General features: G+C 40.3%; 2 protein-coding genes across 3 annotated transcripts in view; one reads left to right on the top strand and one right to left on the bottom strand.

Annotated features, from left to right (window-relative positions):
• The window catches only part of pi4kab (phosphatidylinositol 4-kinase, catalytic, alpha b), a 28,638-nt gene extending 3,003 nt beyond the window's left edge, over positions 1-25,635 (top strand). The window contains exons 7-55 of one of the 2 annotated variants that reach the window (XM_075467562.1): positions 18-84; positions 546-694; positions 796-861; positions 965-1,061; positions 1,189-1,380; positions 1,524-1,624; positions 1,797-1,926; positions 2,618-2,741; positions 2,839-2,934; positions 3,043-3,226; positions 3,788-3,891; positions 5,164-5,332; positions 5,425-5,475; positions 9,529-9,637; positions 9,938-10,074; positions 10,188-10,321; positions 10,445-10,527; positions 10,614-10,684; positions 10,806-10,930; positions 11,011-11,092; positions 11,278-11,361; positions 11,684-11,773; positions 11,989-12,108; positions 12,884-12,898; positions 13,020-13,112; positions 13,195-13,351; positions 13,460-13,587; positions 13,690-13,848; positions 15,238-15,389; positions 15,496-15,603; positions 15,745-15,872; positions 16,051-16,209; positions 16,381-16,460; positions 16,597-16,796; positions 17,301-17,391; positions 18,946-19,113; positions 19,230-19,283; positions 19,379-19,499; positions 19,622-19,751; positions 21,224-21,367; positions 21,465-21,535; positions 21,691-21,797; positions 21,903-22,007; positions 23,274-23,399; positions 23,530-23,650; positions 23,937-24,096; positions 24,181-24,270; positions 24,408-24,491; positions 24,588-25,635. In XM_075467562.1, coding sequence (XP_075323677.1) covers positions 18-84; positions 546-694; positions 796-861; positions 965-1,061; positions 1,189-1,380; positions 1,524-1,624; positions 1,797-1,926; positions 2,618-2,741; positions 2,839-2,934; positions 3,043-3,226; positions 3,788-3,891; positions 5,164-5,332; positions 5,425-5,475; positions 9,529-9,637; positions 9,938-10,074; positions 10,188-10,321; positions 10,445-10,527; positions 10,614-10,684; positions 10,806-10,930; positions 11,011-11,092; positions 11,278-11,361; positions 11,684-11,773; positions 11,989-12,108; positions 12,884-12,898; positions 13,020-13,112; positions 13,195-13,351; positions 13,460-13,587; positions 13,690-13,848; positions 15,238-15,389; positions 15,496-15,603; positions 15,745-15,872; positions 16,051-16,209; positions 16,381-16,460; positions 16,597-16,796; positions 17,301-17,391; positions 18,946-19,113; positions 19,230-19,283; positions 19,379-19,499; positions 19,622-19,751; positions 21,224-21,367; positions 21,465-21,535; positions 21,691-21,797; positions 21,903-22,007; positions 23,274-23,399; positions 23,530-23,650; positions 23,937-24,096; positions 24,181-24,270; positions 24,408-24,491; positions 24,588-24,639 — 5,568 coding nt within the window. In that variant the 3' untranslated portion in view covers positions 24,640-25,635. The remainder of the gene's footprint in view (positions 1-17; positions 85-545; positions 695-795; positions 862-964; positions 1,062-1,188; positions 1,381-1,523; positions 1,625-1,796; positions 1,927-2,617; positions 2,742-2,838; positions 2,935-3,042; positions 3,227-3,787; positions 3,892-5,163; positions 5,333-5,424; positions 5,476-9,528; positions 9,638-9,937; positions 10,075-10,187; positions 10,322-10,444; positions 10,528-10,613; positions 10,685-10,805; positions 10,931-11,010; positions 11,093-11,277; positions 11,362-11,683; positions 11,774-11,988; positions 12,109-12,883; positions 12,899-13,019; positions 13,113-13,194; positions 13,352-13,459; positions 13,588-13,689; positions 13,849-15,237; positions 15,390-15,495; positions 15,604-15,744; positions 15,873-16,050; positions 16,210-16,380; positions 16,461-16,596; positions 16,797-17,300; positions 17,392-18,945; positions 19,114-19,229; positions 19,284-19,378; positions 19,500-19,621; positions 19,752-21,223; positions 21,368-21,464; positions 21,536-21,690; positions 21,798-21,902; positions 22,008-23,273; positions 23,400-23,529; positions 23,651-23,936; positions 24,097-24,180; positions 24,271-24,407; positions 24,492-24,587) is intronic. The other variant, XM_075467563.1, reaches the window with a different exon arrangement.
• Positions 5,921-8,972, bottom strand: serpind1 (serpin peptidase inhibitor, clade D (heparin cofactor), member 1). Its single transcript, XM_075467565.1, has 6 exons — positions 8,710-8,972; positions 7,828-8,471; positions 7,592-7,740; positions 7,357-7,481; positions 6,565-6,709; positions 5,921-6,425 (listed from the first exon to the last, which is right to left on the bottom strand). The coding sequence occupies exons 1-6, from the start codon at positions 8,970-8,972 to the stop codon at positions 6,234-6,236; spliced, it is 1,518 nt and encodes a 505-aa protein (XP_075323680.1). The 3' UTR covers positions 5,921-6,233.
• Positions 25,636-26,017: the final 382 nt, after the last annotated feature.

Genomic DNA, 26,017 nt, shown 5'->3' with positions numbered 1-26,017 from the left:
AATGTACTGTCTCATAGATCTCTGGAGAGTCAGGAGGACACTCACCCTGCTCTCCCACGACCCCCGGTCCACATTACTTTGAAGGTAAAAGAAACATTTTTATTCACAAATTTAACCCCGCATTCCTTCCACTGATCATTGTGGGCCAGCAACATTATGTAAGAAAGGTGTGCCTTTTTTGTCATTATTAGCTCAAGATAATCAGTAATCTGCGACATCAAATCTAACCCTGGAGAATTAGTTTTTCTATTAACAGTTTTAGCAGAGCAGCCTGCTTGTTGTTGGTCACCAAAGTTTTAATTGATGTGGTTCTGCTTTCTCTCCAGTTGATTTTTTTTTTCTTCATATTGCTCTGCCTTTGTGCTCTCCAGGCATATAGGAAGAAAGTAAACAATGGAAAGAAAGATATGAAATCTCAGTAGACTAAAGTATAGCGCAGTAATAAGACGTTAACCTTATTGCATGCATTTTAAACGTTACCCATTACACGCATAAAGAGCCAGCTGTATGCTGCCCCTTTTGAAAAAATCTCTTTTTGTCCACAGGTGCCTATCTTCCAGACAGCAGCACAGTAGACCCTGACTACTATTTCTCCACAGTCAGCTCCAGTTTTTCAGTATCTCCTCTCTTCATGGGAGAGGGTGAAAGTGAGGTGGAGGTGCCTGTTGATATGCTTCGACAGCTCCTTAGCATGGTGCAGTAGCATATTACACATTCTCTAAAATACCGCCTCTGTTGTGTCTCATCTTTTGAATTTAAGCTCCATAAATTGTTGTTCTTGTTGTTAATCTGCAGGTGAAGAAGTTTGTTTCCGACTCTTTTTTGAAAACTCTGGATGCCACTATGACAGAAGTCATAGAGGTAATTAAACAACCCCCACCTGTTCAAAGCATTGTAACTGCATAAATATAGGCTGTAATCAGTGATATATTCTTGTCTGCCATTGTCTCTTTTTGTTGTAAAGTCTAATCCTGGAATCAACCTCTGTTACAAAGCCTTCAGTGACCCTCTCTATGTGTGTGTGTTCAAAATGCTGCGGGACACACTGTACAACATGAAAGGTAAAGTATTATCCTTTATTGTTAAAGCCAAACTTATTAAAGCCAAACTGCCCTTTGATGTCTGTTGCTCTATTTGTGTGTTGATGACTTATGGAACTTTGTCAAACTTTCCTTACTCCCCTCTCAGCTTTGCAGCCGACATATGTACGGGAGGTGCATGACTTTGTACTGGAGCAGTTTAGCAGCAGTCAGTCAGAGCTGCAGCGGATACTTCATGACACGGGGGGGTTGCCGGGGGAACAGAACCCCCTCAAGCTCCGTTGCCAAGCCAACGCTGCCTGCGTGGACCTCATGGTGTGGGCCGTCAAAGATGAGCAAGGTAATCAATCTTTTTAGAGAGTCAGCTGTGCAGTGTTTTTGGATTTGTCATATCAGAGGGATGCTGGCTGGGTTTATCTGTACTGGTTGCGTCATGTTTCCTTCATGTTTTTTTTTTTTTCTTTTCTTTTCTTTTTTTGGCAGGAGCTGAGAATCTGTGCACCAAACTGTCAGAGAAGCTGCAGTCAAAAACATCCAGTAAAGTCATCATTGCCCACATGCCCCTGCTCATCTGTTGTCTGCAGGTATTAAAATTGGAAGATGGAAAGAGCAGATTGGGCAACAGATTTGCCCAGTAAAAGTGAAATGCCAAACAAAGCACTTGTCATGACATAAGAGCTCACCGGAGTGGTTATTTCTGTTAATTCATTAGATACTGATTTCAATTTCTTTGGATCGTCTTCTCCTCCTTCTCAGGGCCTGGGCCGTCTGTGTGAGAGGTTTCCAGTCGTTGCTCACTCTGCCAAAACCTCTCTCAGGGATTTCCTGGTGGTTCCTTCTCCTGTTCTTATAAAACTCTACAAGTATCACAACCAGTACAACACAGGTACTCACTGTACTCACTAATTACTTCAAATCCACCTCAGACCTGAGATTCAATGCTCCCGTATTTATCAAGCATTTATCAGTTTGTTGTAAAATATTCCTTGGCTAAAAATAGAGAAGAGAAAAAGAATGAGAACGCAGTGTTGAATCCTAAGTATCAGCAAGTACTATTGCTGTATCTCACTTTCAGAAAACCTTCAACTGCTGCTTGCATATAGTTAGACATTCAAAAGGGTTCACCTGAAACTTGTCTTGAATAAATCAACTGACTTGTCTTACTTGTCTCTATGTAACCAAGAAAAAAAAAAAAAAATGAAAAAAAGCCAAATGTCCAGCTCACAGTATGTATAGCACAGGACAAATGATCAGATCCAAAAGTAAACAGGCCAATATCAGTGGGACTGATACAGTGACAAACATACTGCGTCAATAACAGAGTCAATGTCATGTACCAGCCTCATCCAGCATTGATCTGAACAGCTACAGATAGAGACAAGCAGAGATATTTCTGGGCTGTGCCGAGAACTTGCTGCCTTTCCATTGACTGTTCATCTCCTAAATTTAAAACATGCCGTTCAGTTTTGGTGCTGAACTCAGCGCTTCTCTGCGTTTTGTGTAGTGTTTCATTTTATAAGCTCTTATAAAGTGTGTTGCGTTTGTAAAACTGCCACTTTTTTTTTTTAAATGTACAGGAGAAATAAGGATAAACGTGACCAATGAACATTCTCAGTCCACGGTCAACGTGCTGTCAAACAGAAAGGACCAGCCTTCAATGTACGAGCAGCTCAGAGACATCTCCATCGATAACATCTGCAGGTCAGATATAAACACACCTTTTGTGATTAGAGATGGTTTAAAACTATTTCCTGTGTTTTAAACGCTGCATCAACATCTTTGTGTTCTTCTCTCTCAGATGTCTGAAAGCTGGTTTGACGATGGACCATGAGATCGTGGTGGCTTTTCTGGCCAGTCTCTCCAACCGTCTGTACAATTCACAGGAGAATGAGAAGTGAGCAACATTTCCAGTTGGAGAAAAATGAATTGGGTCGTTGAGTCACCCAGATTATATTTAAATTCAGATTAACAGTTTTAAAAATACAACTTGTCTTTCTGGCAGAGATGCTCATCTAATTCCAGATCACACCATTAGAGCACTTGGCCACATTGCGGTAGCTCTGAGAGACACTCCTAAAGTTATGGAGCACATCTTACAAATCCTTCAGCAAAAATTCTGCCTGCCTCCATCACCGCTGGATGTACTCATCATAGATCAGCTGGGCTGTATGGTTATTACTGGAAATGTAAGTACAAAGTCACAGTGATTAAACAGTTGTCTTTGTTATTTAATTTATTTATGATTGAAGAGGGATATAAAGGTTTATAGAACTAACAGGGAGTTTGAAAATTAATAAATATAGTCTTTGTTCAAAACAGATATAAAAGACTAAGACTAACTTATATTCTGTGGCTTCAATGGGACCAAAAAAAGGATTTCCTGATTTCCCATGTGAGACAGACCGGCACATTGTTATTACTGTAAGTTTGCCAGCTGGTGTTTATTTGCTCAGCACGCTGTGCATTAATAATAGCTTTCAGTTATCAAACCTGACACCCTAATGGGGTTTAATATGGTGTCTTTAGTTAGCCATGAAGCCATAATCGTGAAAGGCTACAATTAAGGACTATAAATGGATCAGTCCAAATGTTTGCAGATACGAAACACTTTGGTCAGTGTCGGTTTTTATGTTGAATTAATTTGATTTTGTTTTGGAGAAATTTGAATGTTGCTTAATTAATCTTAAGTTTTAACTTTGGAGCTTGCAGTCTTTCTCTATGTTACCCCTTGTCCTTCTGTCTTGTAGCAATATATCTACCAGGAGGTCTGGAATCTGTTCCAGCAGATCAGTGTGAAAGCCAGTTCAGTGGTCTATTCAGCCACCAAAGACCACAGAGATCATGGTTACAGGTCAGCATCTGCTTCTTATGCTATGCTTTAATTTCAGATATTCAAGGGTACTGGTCTGGTTTCAGTGTACTAAACAAAGGATTAGGTAGCAGTTTACATCTGTTAATCCCTTTTGATTATAGATGGGAGCTTGTTTAGTTGTTTGTTACAGCCTAATTTCTATGTAAAGGACTAGGGATGAATTTTTCCAGGAAATTCAAAAAGGTGTGATGTTCATGCTCTCTCCGGTGATTTGAATTACTCACTGTCTTCCACTCTGACTGCACCAATAGTGTACAGGACAAGCGAATTGTGTCATAGATGTGGGACCTGCAAAATATTAAGTTCCATTAAACTGCTTGGAAAGTATTTCCTGTAAGAATAGACTCCCAAAAAAGCCCACTCTGCAAAGCTTGGCCAGCTCCAGTGGCCTGATCAGGCCCCCCTCAGTATTCTTCATCCCCTCTTTAAATTTTAAGAAGGTTATCACCATTTTAAAATAATTTTCCTGGAAATGGAAAAACTCTACAATACCATTAAGAACACCAGTCTATAAGGCTTACTGTTTTATTGCCAGATATAGGTGTACAGGTGAACAATACTTATCAGCTGACATTATGACCACCTCCTAAAGTTCAGTAGGTCTTCATTTTTCCACCAAAACAGCCCTGACCTGTTGATTAATGAACTTCTCTTAACCTCTGAAGGTATGCTGTTGTATCTGGCAAGTAGCAGGTCTTCTAAGTTATGTAAGTTGCGAGGAGAAGCATCCAGGATCCTGACTTGTTTGTCCAGCATATCTCACAGGCTGAGATCTGGTGAATTTGGAGGTCAAGTCGTGACCTCAGTCTCATTAATTGAATTCCAATTGGCTTGAATTGGACTTACTATCTAAGTGCCTTGAGATGACATTTGTTGTATTTGGCGCTATATAAATAAAAATGAATTGAATTGAATTGAATTGAATTGTGTTCCTCAAACCATTATTTAGCTGTTTTTTTTTTTTTTTCATTGAGGCCGGACATATTATCCTGCTGATAGAGCTCACTGCCATCAAGGAATACTGTTTATACTAAGGGGTGTACTTGGTACTAAAACATTTTATTTGTCAAATTCTGAATAAACCTAAAACAAAGAATAAAAAACAGTCTGAAAGGTGAAACCTTCAGATTTTGCTGTAAATCGCCAACTTTACCCATAGGGTCGTCAATATTTCATAAATGATTGTTTGCGTGTCTTGATAAATGTCTGTGCACACATAGACTCCATATTTGCTATCTTTTTCTGCACAAGGCACTGTTCTCTGGCCGTGATCAATGCTCTAGCCAACATTGCAGCCAACCTGCAGGGGGAGCAGCTTGTGGACGAACTGATGGTGAACCTTTTAGAACTGTTTGTCCAACTGGGCCTGGAAGGAAAAAGAGCCAGTGAGAGGGCCTCTGACAAGGGACCAGCACTGAAGGTACGTGCTTCACTGCACACACATCCAAGCACAACAGGAAGTTGATAACAGACATGTTGGTAAAATGTTAATTGCCCCTTATCTCTCTTCAGGCATCAAGTAGCGCTGGAAATCTTGGAGTCCTTATTCCAGTGATTGCTGTGGTGAGTGCTTTAGATTAATTCTGTGCCAGTGTTTTACAGTTGAACACTCACGCAGAGCACGGTTCCTACAGATGAATCCAAAGTGTCAGTTAGGTTTTAACTTCATGAACAAATATTTACCCAGTCAGCTGCACTACAGGCATCTGTGTTACCAGTTCACTTCGGCCTTTACACATAATCTTTAGAGATTACATTTAGAGTAGCATTCAGAATATAACTGATATACACTGTATGTTGCAGAAATAGGCTTACAACAAATGCCACCTTCCATAATATTGGCTTAGGAGTAGTTCTGAGTATTTGCATTCTAAGTTACTAGATAAGGTGATATAATCTTCATCAAAAGAGAAAAAAAAAAAGTCAGAATGTAATGTATCAAATTTAAGTTTTATTCACAGAAATTCTTGTTTGTTTGATAATAGTTTTAAGTATTTTTCGTACCCATTTTTTATGACGTTCATTCTTTTTCTTTGCGAACACGGTAAAGTATTAGCGTAAGAACAGTTACATAATGTCATTTGGAGCACATTTCCCCATTATCCTCGTTGTAAATGATGAAACATTAACAGACAGATAACAAATATTCAGTGAATTACTCAGACAGACTCAGCGCTTTGAGTAATATGTAGAAGTTTAAATGTTCAGTAAGAGACCACAGTAAAAACACATGAAGACTCCTCATCTAGTAAGCCAGTAATGTGTCTGATGTTCTGTGAAACAGGAATGCACACGTAACTTGTCATTGATCGTTTAGCTGTTCAGTTTTGAGAGGGATTGACTACCCGACCGATAAACACGAGACAGTTGGTGCGGTGCTCATAGATCAGGAAGAGGAACGGATGATCCACGGTGAAGCGAATCTGAGAGGAGAGTGGCATGAAGCCCACTTGGGTCAGAGCCGCAGCTTCTGTTCCCTCTTCATTCACAGTGATAGTTCCCTGGTGCTTCAGCTGCATATCAGAGCAATAGAAATAGTTGGGATTACTGAATACTTCTGATAAGATACCCAGGCAGCTTAATGACGGACTGACTGTTATTTTGCCTGTTGTGTGTTCCTTTTTTTTGTATGATTGATTTAGTTTTACTCACCCAGTTCATGGCAACTTTTGCAGAGGTCATTCTAGTGAAATCTCCACTCTCCTTGAAGATGTCAGTGAGGCCCATCTCCTTCAAATTTTCAATCAAGTCATAGTTTTGCTCCAGTTTAAAACGAGGAATCGAAATCTCACGGGTCCTGAAGGGAGACGTAGAACAGTGTCCTCATTATACAACGTTTGAATCACAGCTAAATCCAGACATTAACCATATTTCTCCCCAAACCATTAACCAGGCAGAACTTTTCATTCCAAAACTTGTTGCACAACGTTGACGCCTTTTCTCAGGTATAGCTGTAAAGAAAAAGCTTGTGAACTCTTCAGAATTTCCAGAATTTTTTAATCGATTACTCATAAAATGTTGTCTGAACTCCATCTATGTCACAATTATAGACAAATACAGTCTGACTAATCTAACAAAACCTGCTCACAGTTGTTTTTCCAGTCTTTATTGAACATGTTGAGCAATCGTTCACTGCAGGCTGGGAAAAAGTAATTGATCTGAAAGTCTTTAATAAGGTGGTTGCAGGGAGTTCTACAAGTTACAACATTTAAAAGTTGACTTACTTTTTCCAGCCCTAAAAAGATGAGTGAATGTGTTAAATAAAGAGAAGATTTAATCGTACAGCTGTAAAAGTTTCTAGCTCATATTATTTGCATCTAGTTATAACTCACAAGTTAATTTCGTAAGCGATCAAAGCTGTAAACACTTCCACACATTCCAATGTGTTCACAAACTATTTCCTGTGAATGTTTTCTGTTGTGTGCTGGGGGAAAAGCCTCTGACCTGTTTGTCATGTTTTTGAGCCACTTTTTGACGACAGTTGGTGAGAGCTCCTGCTCCAGGGTCCTCATACCAGTGATCTTTCTGGGCAAGGCAATGAGCATGCTGATGTTTCCTGTGTATGGGAGCTGAAAATAAGGAAGTTAACACCAATGTTACGTTGCTCACTTGGATTATTCCTGGATCAGTGTGGATGGTTGTCAGAATTCTTTGTGAAAATCAGTGTAAAGCCTCCCACCTGTAGGATGTCGCAGTCCAGTTCATGGTCGGCGGCTGCCAGGTAGTTCCCCTTGTTGGTCATCATAGGCACACGTACATTTGTCTTTTCATTAACTCGAAAGGTGCGGTAGTAAGTCATTTCTTTTGGGAATTTCTGTTCCCACGTCCCTATTTATGCAAACAAATGAGAGCAAAGGAAACTTAAGACCAAAGACTGAAATCAGAGAAATTTTATGTCATTGTTTTTTCACTCACCTTTGAAGTACAAGTAGTTGAGTAGCATCAGTACCATGTTTGGATCCACAATCTTCAGTGGTTCCCTGATCAGCCCTTTGGTGAGTTTTTGTATGCGCCGGTTGGCCTTATGAAGGAATGCAGGCTCTCTGAAGTCCACGGACTGCGGCTCGGCAAAGTAAAAAGCTTTTGTCTCTGCACGGAAGGCGTCTTTCACCGACACGTCTTTTTTTACATAGACATCGTTTACAGAGCGCAGCGTGTACCCAAAGTTCCTCCTGAAGAGCCTGTGCGTCAGTTTTCTGAAAAGCTTATGCACAGTTGTGTTGTCATAGTGATGGCTAGCATTGACAAACTCGGCGAATCCGAGAGCTGTGTAGATTTGATCCTGAGTTTCAGGTCCCGCGCCCAAAGACATCATCCCCATAGCAATGGAAATCCCAGCAGGTGCCAGCAGGATGTTGTCGGTCTGATTTACATCGTTACGAAGACTTCGATAAAGGTTAAAACCGAAGCGGGCATTCACAATGTTGAGGCGTTGAAGGCGAGATCGACCATGGAACAGCCGGAGAAGTCTGGCTCGGCGAATCTTTGGGTCGGAGGGCTCAGCGAAGATGTCAATGTCTGGGGCTGGCGTGGCAATGTCGTCTATCTCATCCCCCTCTCTGAAAAACAGCAACAAATTCATCATCTAAACATTAAAAAGTAGAATCAGTTCATGTTTTGAAATTTAGCTTTTAAACACTTGGTTACACACATTTTTCAATATCTGCCTAATAGCCTGATATTTATTGTGAAAAAACTTTTTTTTTTTACTTATTCATAGTATGCTTCCAGTTATTTATATCCAACATTGAGTTATGCATTATTTAATCCAACTCAAGTAAAACCACTAAAACTTACATGTAGTCATCACTGCCCGCAGCCAGGATCTTATCAAAATCAATGTAATCTTCATCCTCAAAGCCATCAAAAACTAGGTCGTTAGTGACGGTGTTTTCTTTGTGGAACTCCAAAGGAATGGCCTCTACATCCTCTACACCACTTGGTGCTAACCCTTTGGGGTTCGGTTCAGGGTCGCTGAAGTGAGTACTGAGCTCTTTGATGCCAGCTAGGGATGGACTGGCCAGCAGACAGGCCACAGAAATGACAGTGATGACCCACATCTTGAAGGCAAAGGCAGAAGTAGATATTTACTACAACTCGGTCAATGATCTTATCAGCATTTAGTAGATTTGATTGATTTAAGTTCTAATAATGCTATACAATACAAAATTCAACAGCTTTCTGTTAGAGGTAGAGGTCTGTGAAATGTCTTACCTTCACTGTGTGCTGGAGGTAAGTGCTGTATTGCTTCTGTTTGTAGGACTAAGAATACAAAGCTGAACTTTGATGCGGGCTTCTCTTGAACAAATAGACCAGATCAAACAGTCCAAAAAGTCCTCTGACTGACTAAAATCTTTAACTCTTCACAATTCAGCTCCTCTCTTATATTATGTCAAACAGTTTGAAGGCCACAGGTCCGCTTACAAATCTATTGTATTTTCTTTGTCTAATTTACATGTATCTCTTTTATTTTACACTTGTCCAGCATTTTTGATGAAGAACTAGAGCTATTAGTATACAAATGAGTTACCCTTCTTTATCCTTCATTTTAATATTGTGTAATAGAGCATGTATGCTCAACGCTTGTCACCCTTTTTGATTGTTTTTAACTTGCAGTTGACTCGGCGCCTTCCGCCAATCAAAGAGGCCAAGCCCCGCCTCCAGAAGCTCTTCAGAGACTTCTGGTTGTACTCCGTGGTCATGGGTTTTGCTGTGGAAGGATCAGGTGAGTGAGAGATGAAGTGAATTTAGGTATTTCTCATTTTTGTAAAAGGTTATGCACCTTGATGCCATATTATGTAAGGCGAATGGGCGCTGATGTTAAAGTTTCATGACTGGAGTTTGCTTTAGTAGCTTTGGATTTCCCAAACAACATTGATATTTCTTGGCAAGTGGGTATAATACAAATATTATAAATTTTAGATAAAAAAAAATAGATTTATGGAATGCTTATAGGTTCAAATAACCTACTCAGAACAGAGATATAAGTATAACAACAGACGCTTTCTTTATATATTTTTTTCAGGGCTTTGGCCAGAGGAGTGGTATGAAGGTGTGTGTGAGATTGCTACCAAGTCTCCTCTCCTCACCTTTCCAAGTGGAGAACCTCTTCGTTCTGAACTACAATACAACTCGGCTCTGAAAAATGACACAGTGACACCGGTGCAGTATTAAAAAAATCTAGATCTATTTCTTCATGTACTGAAGTAGTTAGTAGTTAAGACTTCTTGAAATAGCAGCCATGGGTCTCACTGTTGCTATTTTCTATTCTCCAGGCCGAGTTGAGTGAACTGCGGACAACCATCAGCAATCTGCTCGACCCTCCACCTGAAGGATCTGCCCTCATTAACAAGCTTGACTTTGCCATGTCAACATACCTGCTCTCAGTCTACAGATTGGAATACATGAGGTCAGCTCCACAACCATAACAAATAGGAAGACATTCTTATCTTTTGGCTCCACAAATTCCTCAATATACTGTCATTGGAGTGAGCAGCGCTTTGATATCTCTCTTTCTCTTGTTCTCTGTCAGGATGCTGCGATCTAATGACCCCGACAGGTTCCAGGTCATGTTCCGATACTTTGAGGTCAAAGCCATCCAGAAAGATAAATCTGGTGAGGGTTTTATGCCTGAAACCCTTTGGGTATCCTGTTCCCAAAAGTCTAATTCAATTTCTCATATTCAATTTTGATCCTCGCAGGCATGCTGCAGTGCATTATTTGTGTCGGTGATAAGGTATTTGATGTCTTCCTTCAGATGATGGCTGAAAAGGTAGGTAGCATGGTTTCTTTGAGTGGCGGCAAGAATTATCTAAAGGTCTTAACGTTTCACTAAGCATAGATTTCATTGGTTCGGTGGTAGAGGATAAAAATCTGTGTTTTTCATGTTTAAGGCAAAAACCAAAGAACACGAAGAGGAATTGGAGCGCCACGCTCAGTTCTTGCTGGTTAACTTTAACCACACCCACAAGAGGATCCGTAGAGTGGCAGACAAATACCTCTCTGGTTTGGCTGAGACGTAAGTTAAATTCAATCAATTAGCTTGTCTGCCTTCGGTGTGTTCATCATTTCTTATGTGAGTCCCTCTACCTTAACCAGATTCCCCCATCTGCTTTGGAGTGGTCGAGTTTTGAAGACTATGCTGGATATTTTACAGACACTTTCTCTGTCTCTAAGTGCTGTAAGTATCAGGAGAGTGGCTGTGTAAACAACCCAGTACCAGGTTGTTGGCCTGTGTCTCTTTGATGGGTAAAATACAGAGTTCAAATAAAAGGAGCGTATGATTAAATCTCAGAGAAGTGTTGAAATATTTGCAACGATACACTTCAGCTGCAACAAATTTATGTGTTTTTTTGTTTTTTTTAGGACATTCACAAGGATCAGCCATATTACGACATTCCAGACACCCCATACAGGATCACTGTTCCTGACACATATGAAGCCAGAGAGGTGAGTGTGGACTGGTACTACAGTTATGGCCACTAGAGGGCAGCATGGTATAAGTTTTAAACACAATCATGACACTAGTCCTCATTGCTTTTTTGGAAATCCTTTTTCAATCACAGAATCCATTTATCTGCCAAATGAAACTATATGATTTTTATTAAACTTTGTGGCAGATTTATTGTTTTTCTTATCATATGCTACATAATAAATCCATAAGAAAGAGCAAACATTATTGTAGCATTTTGTGAAAAGACATATTTTACTCAAACTTAAATGTCTAGCTCTTCATTTCTTCAGAAAGTGTTCCATACTTGTGTCCTTGCAGAGCATAGTGAAGGATTTTGCTGCTCGCTGTGGTGAGATCCTGAAAGAGGCGATGAAATGGGCCCCTTCAGTCACAAAGTCCCATCTACAGGTCTGTTTCTTTAACTTTAAGTATCAGAGATGGCCACAGATTTCTTTCAAGCATTCAGTTTCATTTGATTGTACCTACCTCTTTGATTTGCAACTTGTTGTTTTTATTATTATCGTTATTGTTTTAGGAAGTTAAAGTTTTAACTTTAACAGAGATTTGCCACATCCCTTATATTGATGTTTGTACCTTTTCTGACCGTTTTTGTATAAATGCAGGAGTACCTGAACAAGCATCAGATCTGGGTATCAGGGCTGTCCCAGCACACTGGTCTGGCCATGGCAACAGAGAGTATTCTGCACTTTGCAGGCTACAACAGACAGAGCACAACACTCGGCGTGAGTCACAGATGCACATTCTTGCATGTCTGCACACAAAACTTCACAGAGAGCCTAGTTATTGACCCTTAGAAGTTAGATTTACCCCAGATTAAAGTGGTCTCAATTTAGACAAAAAGATGTACCTAGTTAATGGTAAATCCTATCTACCGATCATATTTAGACATATTTAAATGCTGCTGAACACATTTCAGTCTAACACTAACAAAGTGTTATCAAATGTAAGTTTGGTTTCTGTCGTAAGGCCAGTTGACTACAGTTGTTGAACTACCAGTGGCCCTCCTGGCTTGCTGATTTGGTGCTCATTAACATTTGTCCAAAATAATGGCTTTTTAACAAGAAAATTGTTGCTGCTTGGTGGAAGCCTTTGCAGTTTTGAGCTGAAGCGTCTTGTTATTTTATGCACATACATGTTTTATTCTTCATGAATTCTGCACAGTTTCTCTGTAAACAACTGGAATGGATCTGGTTGTTTACAGTTCTGGATGTTTATGTGTGCACGCTTACTAGTCTGTGGGACATTATTTTGCTTGCTATGCATTTATTCTCGTTCTTGGCCTTGCATTCTGCTATATCTGTCTTTTGATTTGCTTCATTTGTTATATTTTGTCTTTAATAAACTGCACCGAACTACCTACCTGGTTGCTTGGCTGGTTTACGGATTTGCTGGTTACCTGGTTACTTACCTGCTATGGACGGGTGGGTTGGTTGGCTGGTTGTCCATTTGGCAAACTGGTCATGCTGATGCTGTCTTCCACCATATGACCAACTATAGGCTGCTTTCCCTCAGGTTGGTCTCAACACTAATTACAGAGACAGGGCTCAGCCATGATACCGTCACTATGTATCTCACTTTCCTGGCTTGTGATTCTTTGGCCCCAAGTAGTACCGAGATTGTGTTTTCCCATTAGACAACCCAGCTGACAGAGAGACCAGAATGTGTGAAGAAAGACTATTCCAACTTCATGGCATCACTCAACTTACGAAACCGGTACACAGGAGAGGTAAAGTGTGTTCTGAGATACTTTATGGTCTCCTAGACACTCTGCACAGTGTGATTCCCCAACCTGTTAATGTGCTGTTTAGGTGGCTGGTATGATCCAGTTCTCAGAGGCCACTCACAGCCAGTCAGACCTCAAAAAGTTGATGATCCATCAGATGACCAGTGCTCTTGACAGAAAAGACCCAGAGGCCTTCACTCAAGCCATGTTCAAGATGGCTGCCCTGCTTATAACCACCAAAAGTAACAACCAGCTCTGCCTTATTGCATCTCATAGTTTTTAAAGTTTAGTGCAAGTTGCTTTATTTTATAATTCATTAAATTTTTGGTCATTTTTATGTTGTTTTTCAGACTGTGATCTACAGCTGCTGCACCACCTGTGTTGGTCTCCACTGAAGATGTTTACAGAGCATGGCTTGGAAACTGCGATTGCCTGCTGGGAATGGCTCCTGGCTGCACACAATGGGGTTGAAGTGCCAGTATGTACATTTATCACTTTCTTAAAGTTGGATTTAAAAAATTTGTTATTTGAATGTATGGTATCATTTGATTCAAATATCTTATCCTCTCTTTTCTTTTAGTTTATGCGTGAGATGGCTGGAGCTTGGCAGATGACAGTGGAGCTGAAGATGGGTTTATTTACAGAGACTCAAGTTGAAGCTGGTCCTCTTGCAGTCTCAGAAGAAAGTCAACCTGCACCTTGTGCTCCTGATGTAGTCCCTCACTTCCTCTGGATAGAGGTCAGTGACATAAACTACCAATCCATTTTCAACTTATTGTTGCTTGTCTTGCTATCCTGTTTTATAGTTAAAGCGGTTTTAAAATGCAGGATGCAGAGATCATAGGACTTGGTATCAATAAATTACACATAATACGGTCCTGCTTTGAAATCTACGAGGATATAATGCTGCATTATTGATGTTTGCTTGATGGTTGAAGAATGCCAGAAGACCTTCCATGAAAAAGTACCCACTGTGTCTAGTATAGTTGCTAGAAATGTAACTTACCATCTGCTAAAATTTTACCTTGAATTTCACTTAATCTTAAAGGGATAGTTCGCCTCTTTTGCCATGAAGCTGTATGACATCCCATATTAGCAATATCATTTATGAACATTGACTTACCCCCTGCTGTGTCCTGTGAGCCGATTTCCGGCCTCGTTTTGGCGTTGACGAAGGTAGTCCGGCTAGTTGGCTGGCGTCCCGAAAATAAAGCGTTTTGCTTCTCAAAACAATATGCGTTCAAAAGAGTAATACATTTGCATTACAAAATCGTTAGCCAGAAAAAGTCAGACCTCACAATCGCTTGGCGCTATTTCTCTCTACCTTCGTATCACTACGGGCTGTGTAAACCGTGCAGAACGAAGTGCAGACCGAGCAGTAAACTCCGTAACAGGTGCGGCTGTCGGCAGGTGGTTGAACGCATTGATATGAAGGGAGGCAAAAATAGCGCCAAGCGATTGTGAGGTCTGACTTTTTCTGGCTGGATGATTTTGTGATGCGAATGTATTACTCTTTTGAACGCATATTGTTTTGAGAAGCAAAATGCTTTATTTTCGGGACCCCAGCCAACTAGTCGGACTACCTTCGTCAACGCCAAAACGAGGCTGGAACTCGCTCACAGGACGCAGCAGGGGGTAAGTCAATGTTCATAAATGATATTGCTATTATGGGATGTCATACAGCTTCATGTCAAAAGAGGCGAACTATCCCTTTAATTTCATGTATTATTTTAAAATAGAATTAAGCCAATAATTTTAAGCATTTACGGGTCAGAGGTGTGTGTCATTAGGACTTATTTCATCAGGACCAAAATCCCTGTTAACTTTATATGTGAAAATATGTGCAATATATTTAGTTTGCTTTGTATTGCGTTTCGAGACAAGTTGCTCACGTCTCATCTGAATGAAATTGAGTGTCTAGAATACTACATGGAAATGAGGAGCATCCACCATCAGCTCACAGCATCTTGAATCTCTCATTATTCTCTCTTATTTTAGTTTTGTATTTCTTTGTCGTATTTCTCACCTTTATATGCCTTCAGAAAAGCATTTCAGGGAATTCTTTCCGTGCATTTTTCTGGATCCCTCCGTAGACAAATATCCTAACTTTTTCCTGCTCTCCCTCCAGTTCCTGGTGCAGAGGTTTGAGATAGCCAAATACAGCAGTGCAGACCAGGTGGAGATTTTCACTACCATTTTGCAGAGATCTCTCTCTCTAAGTGTCGGAGGATCTAAAAGCGGCCTAAACCGACATGTTGCTGCCATTGGACCAAGATTTCGGTATAATTACTTTTTCCGTAGAGTGGTTAAATATTGTGCTAAGCAGCAGTAAGAAATACTAAATCGTAAATAAATATACTGTATTGTCATCTTTAATTGGTTTCAGACTACTTACTCTGGGTTTGACTTTGCTGCATGCCGATGTTGTGACAAACGCCACCATCAGAAACGTCCTTCGAGAGAAGATCTATTCCACAGCTTTTGACTACTTCTGGTAGAGAACAATCTAATCTTTTTTTTTTATTTTTTTTATGTGTGTGTGTGTGTGTGTTTGCAGAAAAATCTTCTGTTTTTATTGAAATTTAAAGGTCCTTTTCTGTCCACTTACATCTTTACCGTATCTTTTTTTGTGTAGTGTCGCTCCCAAGTTCCCCACTCAGACGGATAAGAGGCTGAGAGAAGACATCAGCATAATCATCAAGTTCTATGCCAGCCTGCAATCTGACAAGAAGTATCTAACTGCCAATCAGCTGGTTCCCCTAGGTAGAACGCTCAGAAATCTGTGACCTCATCTCTCACACAGGCTTTTTTTTAATTATACTTTAAGAGTATTTATGCATTAGAACAACAGAAGATGGCGCGTTGACCTTCATGCTTTCATTTAGGGTATACATAAATAAGGAATTTGTTGGGCAGATTTCTGATATTTTTGTTTGTCTAGATCCCCAAGACATGTCGGTGAACAGCTTGTCTGTAATGGCGGTGACCGACAGCCGCAACAGTCTCGATGCAGCGGTAGGCCAGAGGCAGCAGGTTGCTCAGGGATGGATCAACACCTACCCTCTTTCGTCTGGGATGTCCACCATATCCAAGAAATCGGGTAAAACATGCCGAGTGTTAAAAGGAAATTTTCTGTGATGCACCATTTATTGTAAAGATTGTCACAGCAAAACTTGACCTCCGACCGCTTCTTCTGCTCACGTGAAGTGGGTCATTTTAACGTCATACAAATCTGTAGATTGCTCATGTTTTTCTCTTTGTACTGTTTCAGGGCTATCAAAAAAATGCAACAGAGGTTCCCAGCTTCACAAATATTACATGAAACGCAGGACTCTGCTACTGGCTTTACTGGTATTTTTTTACTTTTTAAACAACTCTTTGCATTCACAAACAAGTGGCAGTAAGGAGAACAGCAGAGAGGACTAATACATGTAGAACATCATTGTGAAAGGGATGTTCCTTGCTAACCCTGTGCGTTCTTGTTCAGGCCAGTGAGATTGAGCGCCTGACAATCTGGTACAACCCGCTATCCACTCAGGAGCTTGCTATTGCCACAGAGCAGTCGGTGGAGACCAGCATTGCAAACTGGAGATCCAAATACATCAGCCTGACAGAAAAACAGTGGAAAGACAATGTCAACCTGGCCTGGAACATAGCGCCTTACCTCGCTCTGCAGCTGCCTGCCAGGTACACAGAAACTAAATGCATCACAGCTTTCGTCCCCTGGAAATATCCAGCATTTTATCTAAAAAATGTTTAAATTGAACTTGAATAACATTATACGGGTTAAACCAGCAATAACGCAACATACAAAATACGTAACATTAATGAATTTTTACCTTTTTTATTATTGCAAAAACTAAGTAAAGGATACTTTCACTTCGGCTTCTGCACCTTTATGTTAAAACTGGCTGAAACAAGAATTATAGTTGCAGCATCACCTCACTCTATGAATGCGACAGCACAATTAGTCTCTGAATAAGAATGTCCGCATCGTACCAATCCAATGCCTTATTTGACCCTTTTATTAAATGTGCATATCTCATTCACCAAAGAATGATCCATCCACACGCTTTGGCAGAGTTTAGCTGATTGTTGCTGTTCATCAATTACAAGTGTTGTGTGATTTTAATCTGAAGAAGTCTTCTTACTTTAAGGATACTCTTTTTGGCTTTTGTATTTGTCTTTCAGATTTAAAAACACAGAGTCTATTGTCTCTGAGGTGACCCGTCTGGTGCGAATGGATCCAGCAGCCGTCTGTGACGTTCCTGAGGCGGTCAAGGTAAGATCATCTGCTCGATACTACAAACCACCAGCATGGCAGTTGTGTGTATTAGCTTCTACCCTTTTTTTTTGTAGAATATGGATATTTAGGAGCTTCACAGATCTCTGGTGTGTGCATAAAAGGGAAAAAGACAAGACCCAAAGTTTGCATTGATGAAAATTGCCTTTAAAGATGTACTCAACAATTTGAAATGAAGATGTTGAACTGCATTACAACGTGGATAAACAAATATAACATAAAAAATACACTCAGGATAAGAAAATGATGTATAAATGCATGCACCATATATGGAGACTGGAGGAAAGGAATTTTTAATATTTATAAGTCCTTCAATAAAGTTATTAGTCCACTGAAATTAATGAAAGGAATTACAGGATTTCTTTGTTCATTGACACGATCCCGTGACTTTGTTGGGATACGCAGAGTTCCCACAGACCCAGTAAAGTCCCAGACATTCAAACCGTCACAAAATATGTCACACTACTGATTTCAGGCAACGGGAAATTATTTTTGTTGTATAAAGAGTCATAACAGCTATCAGTCATTGCAAAAAAGTGATTGTTTAGAGTTACTACTGTGGGCAGGAATGACCTCCTGCAACGTTCTTTGTTAAAGCGGAGCTGAAGAAGCCTCTGACTGAACACACTTTGTTTGATCACAATGCTATGTAGAGGGTAAGCAGAATTGTCCATTATGTTGAGAAACTTTTTCTAAATCTTTATTTGCATCACTCCAGGAGCTCCAGAGCAGTCCCTTGTAAATCATTCTAATTCAAATGGATGATTGACAACTTTCATGTACACAGTCTGTCGAAGTATTATTGCAGCAAATTGACAGAGCATAACCAGCTTTGATCCATTTCTCTTTTCTTTCTTTCTCTCTACTTTACTTTTTTTATGCAGTCCTGTGATATGTTATGACTTTAACCATTTGCATGCCTGACTATACAGCATATCAAACCAATACACCCATCTATCTATCTATCTATCTATCTATCTATCTATCTATCTATCTATCTATCTATCTATCTATCTATCTATCTATCTATCTATCTATCTATCTATCTATCTATCTATCTATCTATCTATCTATCTATCTATCTATCTATCTATAACTGCGTTACCACTACTGCGTGTCAGTTAGGTTGCAGCAAAAGTTAAACAAAAGAAACAAGTTTTTGCCACTTGTAGTTGTCATTTCATGTGTATTGTCACACAAGTAATTATTTTGTTGTGCAAGTTTAATCGAGTCCTTAGTTCTGCCTGATTGAGCTCTTAACGAGCTCCATACCTGTCTAAAGAAGAGGCAGGGGACTCGGAGCACAGCTGTCCCCATAGAGCACGCTACCTCAGCAGATGATCTGCTTTGACATCTTCAACTTGTTTATCCCACTCACTTTTGTAGCTCATAAACACAGCCCCCACTGGAGGCTTGTTAACAGAGATCAACAACCATCAGATCTGATCCCGTGATGTATGCTGCCCATTGAGAACAACTGACCTAAATGTTGTCCAAGATTAATGATTTTTTTTCAAACTTTTTTTTCTTCAGTTCCTGGTGACATGGCATACAATCGATGCTGACTCTCCAGAGTTGAGTCATATTCTGTGCTGGGCCCCAGTAGACCCCCCAACTGGACTGTCCTACTTCTCCTCAATGTACCCTCCTCACCCCCTCACCGCCCAGTACGGGGTCAAAGTGCTGCGCTCCTTTCCTCCTGTACGCACATATACACATCACATCACATATGGACAATGAATTGTTGTAATTTTTCAGAAAATATCATTTTTTCATCTGTGCTTGAAATTAATTTTTATTCATATATATGTTTCTAGGACGCCATTTTATTTTACATCCCTCAAATTGTCCAAGCCCTTCGTTATGACAAGGTAAGTCCTATATTTTCTGAGGCTGCAAATGCTTTTCAAACTCTCTTGTGTTGCTTTGGTTTTTAGTTTTTTTTCCCCTTTTCATCCCATTGTAGATGGGCTACGTGAGAGAGTACATCCTGTGGGCCGCTCAGAAGTCTCAACTGCTGGCTCACCAGTTCATCTGGAACATGAACACCAACATATACCTGGACGAGGAAGCACACCAGAAAGACCGTAAGATATTCACCCGCTCCTTCTCTGCCCAGTTCGACACGAGTGTGACACATCAACAATACAATGTGGGCGCTTACAAATGTTTAAAAAAAACAATGATCTTGTGTCATTTTTCCCCGCAGCTGACATTGGTGAGCTGCTGGAGGAGATGGTGGAGGAGATCACTGGCTCTCTCTCTGGCCCAGCCAAAGACTTTTACCAGAGAGAGTTTGACTTCTTTAACAAGATTACCAATGTGTCGGCCACTATCAAGTAAGCGCGTACAGCTGTAGCTGGAGGCATGTTTTCAGGTCGTTCATTCTTCTGTCCGTTCTTGTAAATGTCTGCTTAGACTCGATGCTTAGAATTTGAAGATCAAAGTCACTGTTACCCCATTTCCACTAACATGAGCTCAGCACTAATTTGGGGCTTGTGCTTGTTGACTCAGTTCAAAACTTCCCAAGAACCAGTTTGCTTCAGCACTGGTCAGAGGGTCAATATAAATACGCGTCATTGTGTCGCTTCATGATAGGTGTGTTCAAACATTGGTTTAATTTCTTTTGAATCTCCCTCTGGTTTATTATGAACTTCTGTTGTGTAAAACACTGCTAACAGGGAGTTTGTCCTCCTCACACATTGTTTGTCTAGTTGATAATCAAATAATATCACCTACAAACAGCAGATCGGTGTGTAAAAGCTGATAGCAGCGCTGACCTGCATTTATACACAAAGACAAATGTTGAAAAATGCTTTGCAGATTTGGAATAAGGTTATAAGCTTACACTGCTGTTTCAGCCTCACATCCATAACAAAACTTTCAGAGGGAAAATGCTGTTACTGCTCTAGTTTCTAGTTATTTGATGGTTGAAAGGCATACGACCATAAGCCAGCAACTGTAGTGTAGCCAGAGTTTTTGAAGTGGAAGTGAGAACAGGAGCAGTTTGGAGGAATCTGGAATGCTTTAAAAAAGGGGTGCCCTTTATTTCATGTACCTTACAGCCCCTTTACCATATGACAAAACCTTGATTCAGTTCTTTTCTCCTTAATCTCTCATTTTTGTTACTTCTTATAACATATAAGTACACATATTTTGATCTATCCTCCATCTCACAATATCTTAATCAATGAAATGCTTTCTCAATAACTGATGCAATATAATATACTTTTAATCTAATCAAAATCATGTAAATTGGAAGAATATAGAAAACATGGGAATCTATGGTTTAGATCTTTTCCAGAGGCCTGAAAGTTATTATTACTTCAATGTAACACCTGTTGAGCAGAACCCTCCAGGCAATATTCAAGGTGTTTATGAAGGGATAAGTTTTCCCAAGATGTTTTGTTCTTTTTACTGCCACCAGTGTTCTGCTCTCTAAATCCCTTTGTTGTTCATTAATTTAACTATTGTTTGCTCCTCTGTCAGTTTGATTATGCACCACTCTGGAAAACTATACTGCGTTGCCTCTGACTACAGCTGTTTTCTGACAACCCTCCATACAAAAAGTGTTTTGTCAGCCCACTAGAGGGTGACAAATTCCCCTTTGCCCTCATTACAGCACTAATTGCAACAAACCAGGGGACAAACCTCTTGTGTAGCCTGGCTTCCTCTCTTTATTACTCCCAGTGATTCTTCTTTGTGACCAACAGCAGAGCCTGGCTGTCAATTATGGTCTGAAGTCATTCAGCGAGAGGCACATAGGTGCTAGAGGGGAAAGTCCGTGTTCACGTTGTTTTTTTTCTGTCAGGCCATTTCCCAAAGGGGAGGAGAGGAAGAGGGCCTGCCTGGAAGCCATGTCAAAGATTAAAGTCCAGCCTGGCTGTTATCTTCCCAGTAACCCAGAGGCCATAGTTTTGGATATAGACTACAAGTCTGGGACTCCAATGCAGAGGTGGGCCTCAAAACATAAAAATGATATGAAAAGCAGCAACGAATATGCAAAAGCCTCACTAAAATATACCTTTTATTCACATTGTGTGTCTCCCTAGTGCTGCTAAAGCTCCATACTTGGCCAGGTTCAAAGTTAAGAGATGTGGAGTTAGTGAGCTGGAAAAAGAAGGTACTGTTAGTTATAAAAGTCTCCTCCAGACATGTTTACAGATGAATTCAAATGCCCCTTTTTGTGTAATAATTTGTCTCCATACTGCATACTGGCAAACCTCTGTAGATTGAATTCTTCTAAATGTTGCATGCGTCTTAACCTTTTCCCTTCAGGTCTGCTGTGTCGCTCAGACTCTGTGGATGAGGCGAAAAGTGAAGAAGAGGCCAAGAGAATCTGCTGGCAGGCAGCCATCTTTAAAGTTGGAGATGACTGCAGACAGGTCTCAGCATCACAATCCCGACCATCCACTTGGCACTTTAAATCCATCATAAATCTTCGATCTATTTTGCCCCTTCCTTTAGCATTTGCTTGTTTGTGTTTGCAGGACATGCTGGCTCTGCAGATCATCAGCCTCTTTAAGAACATTTTCCAGCTGGTGGGCCTGGATCTTTATGTGTTTCCTTACAGAGTGGTGGCCACAGCTCCTGGAGTGAGTTCTTATAGCACTAAACTATTTCCTCATAGGTTTTCATATGACAAAAAACTTGAACCTGAGCTTGAACACTTAAAAATTCAGAAATGTACCACCTGGAGCTTAACTGAGTTATTATTCGAAAGCTGGGAATCACACATTTAAAGAACTAAGACATGTCAACCCTAAACGCTGCTGGACAAGACAGTCACAAGGACTCCCATGGCCCAGATTTGATGGTTTATTGTTATTAACAACTTAACATTGGACATTTCCAAGTTGTGCGAGCAAAACTTTGTCTTTAACTCAATGTAATATTAGGAATATTCTCCACTATGTCTAAATATTATACATATAATCCATCCTTGTTGCCATGAAAGTTGGTCAAATTTATTGTCACTATATTGTCACTGAAGCAACGTGGCTAAATCACTTGACATTTTAGCTTGGAAGTCCACATAGCTTGTTTAGAGTTAGGTGTTAGAGTGAAGAAAACCCTTGGTCTTGAGCTTTGATAACATTTGCTTGTTCTTTGCCACGGCTGCTAATCTTAGCACTGCTAATTCGGTATAATTTCTGAGATGAGTCAGGCCTCTGCTCTGTGAACCCTCACCTCCTGAGCATTGGTACTCTTTGGTTTCAGTTGCTGTTGTAATAACACTAAACCTTAGTTACATTAGATTAGATCCGGCCCATCTGATCAACCATCCATCCATTTTCTATACCTTCTTCATCCAATTCAGCAGGTGCTGGAGCCTATCCCAGCTATCATTGGATGAGTGGCAGGGTACACAAGGCGAGACACAACGAAACAAATAACCACTCACTCCTCGGGTCAATTTAGAGCCACTAATTAACCTGACATGCATGTTTTTGGGCGGTGGGAGGAACCCGGAATACCCGGAGAGAAACCACACATACACAGTGAGAACATTGCAATCTCCACACAGAAAGGCCCCAGCCGGGATTCGAACGATGAACCCTCTGGCTGTGAGGTGACGGTATTTACCACCACACCACCATGCAGCCCCACCATCTGATCATGACGGGCTCGTCTCTGATTTATTCTGGTACACAACCTGCGTGAACGTGGCATGTCTCCACCAAACCAAACATTAATTGCGGGCCGAGATATATGTGAAGGTTCGGCGTCATGTCTCAGGTCTTTGGATTTATCTGGGCCCATGAAAGCCTCTTAACTGACCAAGACCAAAAACTGTCTAAAAGTGAAGATATAGCTGTCGTCCCTGCTATCACCTCTTCTTTTTTCCTCTGTTCCACCAGTGTGGAGTGATTGAATGCATCCCGGACTGCAAGTCTCGTGACCAACTTGGGCGACAGACAGACTTTGGCATGTACGACTACTTCAGGAACCAGTATGGAGATGAATCTACACTGGCATTCCAGAAGGTAAGTCCCTAATATCACAGCCTCACACGGGCTTTTCCACATCATCCCCTTTAAAAGTACACTATATTTATTTCCGTAAAAGTATTATTCTACTATTTTATCTGATATACCCTCCAACACTTGTCTTCAGGCACGGTACAACTTCATCCGCAGTATGGCAGCTTACAGCTTGTTGCTCTTCCTGCTGCAAATAAAGGACCGGCACAACGGCAACATCATGCTGGACAGCCAGGGCCACCTCATCCACATCGGTGTGTATCGTGTGGAATTCCACAACATGTTTTAGACTTCATTGCAACTTGATTATTGATCAGTAACTGTTGTATATTTTCACTTCATCAGAAACCTTTTAATTGATTTTTAAATTTTTGCACAGTTTTGTCAACAGTCCTCCAAAATGTCTCTGAGTAGTTGCTTTTGTATTTGTAGTTATTCTACCAGACATTAGCTTTATCCGTTCAACTGATGCGTCCTGAAAAATCTTACGCCATCGTGGTTTTTTTTTTTTTTTTTTTTTTTTTGCGTGTGTGCTTATAGACTTCGGGTTCATGTTTGAAAGTTCCCCTGGTGGGAACCTTGGCTGGGAGCCAGATATCAAGCTCACCGATGAGATGGTGATGATCATGGGTGGGAAGATGGAGGCCACGCCTTTCAAGTGGTTCATGGAGATGTGTGTAAGGGGATACCTGGCTGTCAGGTGAGTACGTAGAGAAACTGAGGTAACTATTGACCGCACCGTAAAGCTGTAGTAATAATAACCCTTGTTCCTTTGGTGTTTCAGGCCCTACATGGATGCTGTGGTCTCCTTAGTTAACCTCATGCTGGACACTGGCCTTCCCTGTTTCAGAGGACAAACTATCAAATTGCTCAAGTGAGTCACACATTTGTTTGACATGGTTGCATTGTTGCCCTACTGTGACAGTAAATAAGCAGCTGAGCAGATTGACGTCATTTCCTGTTGGCACTAATAGCTTTTTTTTTTTCTTTTTTTTTTCCCCCCGCATCTAGGCAGCGATTCAACCCGGGTTTGAGTGAGAAAGATGCGGCTTCCTTCATCATCAAAGTCATCCAGAACTGTTTCCTCAGCAACAGGTTAGTACATTCCAGTTTTTTTTGTTTTCTTTTTTTTAAATGTTTGCTCCCAGAAAACAGATGTCTGATTGCATCTTTTTGCTGTTGTTTTAACAGGAGTAGAACCTACGACATGCTCCAGTATTACCAGAATCAGATTCCATACTAAACGTTTGTGCCTAAGCATGTGCATATGTTGGCTGGCACATGGTGTGTATGTGTGTGAGTTTGTGTGTGGGTCTTTGTTAAATTAGCCACTGAAGATTGTCACTACTGTTTCTGCAGATTTTTAGATGTTGTCCTTTTTGTTTTGCTTTAGCTTCTTGTTTCCTCGCCAAACATATTTCCTTCGTGTTATGTGTCTATTCCCTTATTTATTATGTTTATGCTGAAATCAATGTTATTCTTAATTATTCTATTATTGCACTAGCATCTTGACTTTTGTGTACTTGGAGGAATAACTCTTGGTAATCTGCACGTTCAGTTTGTGCCAATTTTTAATGATGTTTATTAATGTGGAGTCTGTTGATTTGTAGATGGGGTTTGAAATGTAAGTGGATACTTGAAGTAGCTGAAGTAGACCGGTTTCAGTTCTGACCAATGTGGCCTATTCTGTCATCCTGTACTTGACTGTCCTACTGTGCTTTTTGTTATTAATCGACCACTCGGAGTCCTTTGATCTATGGCATGGTACTCAGCTTGTATTTAACAGTGAGACTTGACTGTATAGATGTGGGTTATACTGTCTGTATTTTGGGGTTTTATTTGTTTCCAGTTTCAATGGGAGAAATGACACCAGGGCTGAGTTTTGTATATTCAGTATCGCCAAAGGGGACAGGAGAAACATGCACTTAAATCAGACTTTTCTATTGCTTAAGGGATAGGTTAAGGCAAAGTTTAAATGTTGGGCAGTTGCATGAAGTTAAATGTTAACTACCATGTAGCTTGTGTCCGATGTGGCTCTTGGTGAATATATCTTAAGTAATCCAAAGTGCTGTGCTCCATGTTCATAAGCCTTCATGTAATGTTACTGGTTGTAAAGATTTAGCTTCTCTTTGTATATTTATATCCATGATCCATTTTCTGTATCTTTTCTATCTTCATGCCTTTTGAATGAGAATGCATACTATATGAACTCAAATAAAGATCTATTAACTTGAAAAAACGTTTTTTTTTCCATTTTTTGCCATCAAATATCTTTAAGTGCTATATTTGACAAATTACTGCTGAAATGTCTTATATTGGGTGTTACAGAGAAAAAAATTACAATTTATCTGATTATGATTTTGTCTTTTAATCGGGGTAAACATCTGGAAGAGCAGAGTTCGCCATTAAGCCCAAAAGCTGATTTGAAATACTGATGTTTAGTTTGGAATGAGAGGTCATGAAAGTACAACCCTGTTTCTAATAAAGAAAATTAAAAAAAAACAATGGTTTAAACCCTATGTAATTGAAGATGGTGCAGAGAAAAACATTAGGTGTCTGTAGAAATTTGATCCCAAGTTTTAAAAAGATTTGAAAAAATATGAATAAATTGGACTGGCGGC

Source organism: Odontesthes bonariensis, chromosome 6 (genome assembly GCF_027942865.1).
Source record: "Odontesthes bonariensis isolate fOdoBon6 chromosome 6, fOdoBon6.hap1, whole genome shotgun sequence".
Taxonomy (NCBI): domain Eukaryota; kingdom Metazoa; phylum Chordata; class Actinopteri; order Atheriniformes; family Atherinopsidae; genus Odontesthes; species Odontesthes bonariensis.
The sequence above is the reverse complement of the archived record's forward strand: the minus strand, read 5'-3'. Positions and strand labels throughout refer to the sequence as shown.